This window comes from Trypanosoma equiperdum (assembly GCF_001457755.1).
Source record: "Trypanosoma equiperdum strain OVI genome assembly, contig: ctg_1346, whole genome shotgun sequence".
In the NCBI taxonomy this organism is placed as follows: domain Eukaryota; phylum Euglenozoa; class Kinetoplastea; order Trypanosomatida; family Trypanosomatidae; genus Trypanosoma; species Trypanosoma equiperdum.
The window spans coordinates 1,348-2,616 of record NW_027123334.1 but is presented as its reverse complement, the minus strand read 5'-3'; the positions used below and the strand labels follow the sequence as shown (position 1 = coordinate 2,616).

The 1,269-nt window shown below is 41.2% G+C and overlaps 1 protein-coding gene across 1 annotated transcript; it reads right to left on the bottom strand.

Annotated features, from left to right (window-relative positions):
• Positions 1 to 289: 289 nt before the first annotated feature.
• TEOVI_000757900 (Trypanosome variant surface glycoprotein C-terminal domain containing protein, putative) lies at positions 290 to 985 on the bottom strand (the record flags this gene model as incomplete). Its single annotated transcript, XM_067221185.1, has 1 exon — positions 290 to 985. One exon carries the CDS (start codon positions 983 to 985, stop codon positions 290 to 292), a length of 696 nt encoding a protein of 231 aa, XP_067077286.1.
• Between the last annotated feature and the right edge of the window lie 284 nt (positions 986 to 1,269).

Sequence of the window (1,269 nt, the reverse complement as noted above, 5' to 3'; positions counted from 1 at the left end):
ACACACACTCACAACACTCTTCTATCATTATTTTTATCATTACTATTACAGTCGAAAATTAATTATAGTTAGCAAGAAGACATAGTAAGCCAAAGAGGAAAAATTTCCATACTTTCTTACTCCACTTCTTTATACTGATAGACCACAGCCACGCACATCACACAAAATTTTCAGATTCTTCAAATTTTACACTTTCACTTATTTTCATATTCTTATCAAAAAGTATCAAAATATAGCATATTTTACCAAATATAGAATACTCTCTCAAAAACAATAATTTTATATATTTTTATAAAATTGAGCAAAAAACCTTAAAGTGCTGCCGTGCTACAAAACCTGCAGGAGAGGCAACAATCAGAGAAATTTTGTTATTTACAATAAAAATGAAATCTTTACAACTTTCACCTTCCAACTTACAATCCGTAGATTTGCAGTCATCCTTTTTCTTAAAATTGCTTATTTGTGTTGTTTCGACTTCATATCCTGTTCCTGTGGTTGTCTTTTGTGTAAAGTTACTTTCATCTACTTCGCATGGGTCATCTGTTTCGGTTGTTCCTCCCCATTTGCATTTACCTGTATTTTCGCATGTGGTTTTGTTGCTTTTGTGGAGGTTGCATTCTTGTTTCTGTGCGCTTGGCTTCGTTGAGGTCACCGTCGCCTGGTTTGTGGCAGCTTTTGCTTCCACAAGTGTTTGATGGAGGTTGGCGTGCAATTCTTGTGCATCGCTTTTGATCTCATTGAGCTTTTCAGTTATTGCGTGTTGCTTGTTTTCGGTTGAAATGGTTGTCTCTAGATCAGCCGCCAGTTCACAAAGCTGCCGTAGCCATGGGATTTCGTCTAATTTATCTGTTGCTGTGTTGCCGACATCTGTGTATCCTATGCATACTCCTTTGGCGTTTGAGGCGTCGCAGTCAGTCGTTTGAAATGCGCCAAGGTAAGCTGCATCTGGTTGCAAGTTGAACGAAGCTTTGATTGCTGTTACCATCTGCAGTATTGTTTGCGCGTGCAGTCGTGTCGGTGTTGGCTTCGGACACGTCTTGATTAGGCTGCTGAACACCGCCGGTCCGTTGTTGCCGTTTTCTGTCCATGCCGTCGCTACGTTCGGGAAGTCGGTGCATGGTTTATTTACCTCAGTTGCGGTGTTGCCTTTTGCGCAAAGACAAAGCAGAGCTGCGGCGATTGTTGTTGCCTTGTTGCTTGCCAGGTTTCCTCGGCAAGTCGCATCTCGGCTGCCTCCTGGACATTCTTTGAACGCTTTTTCGTTGACAA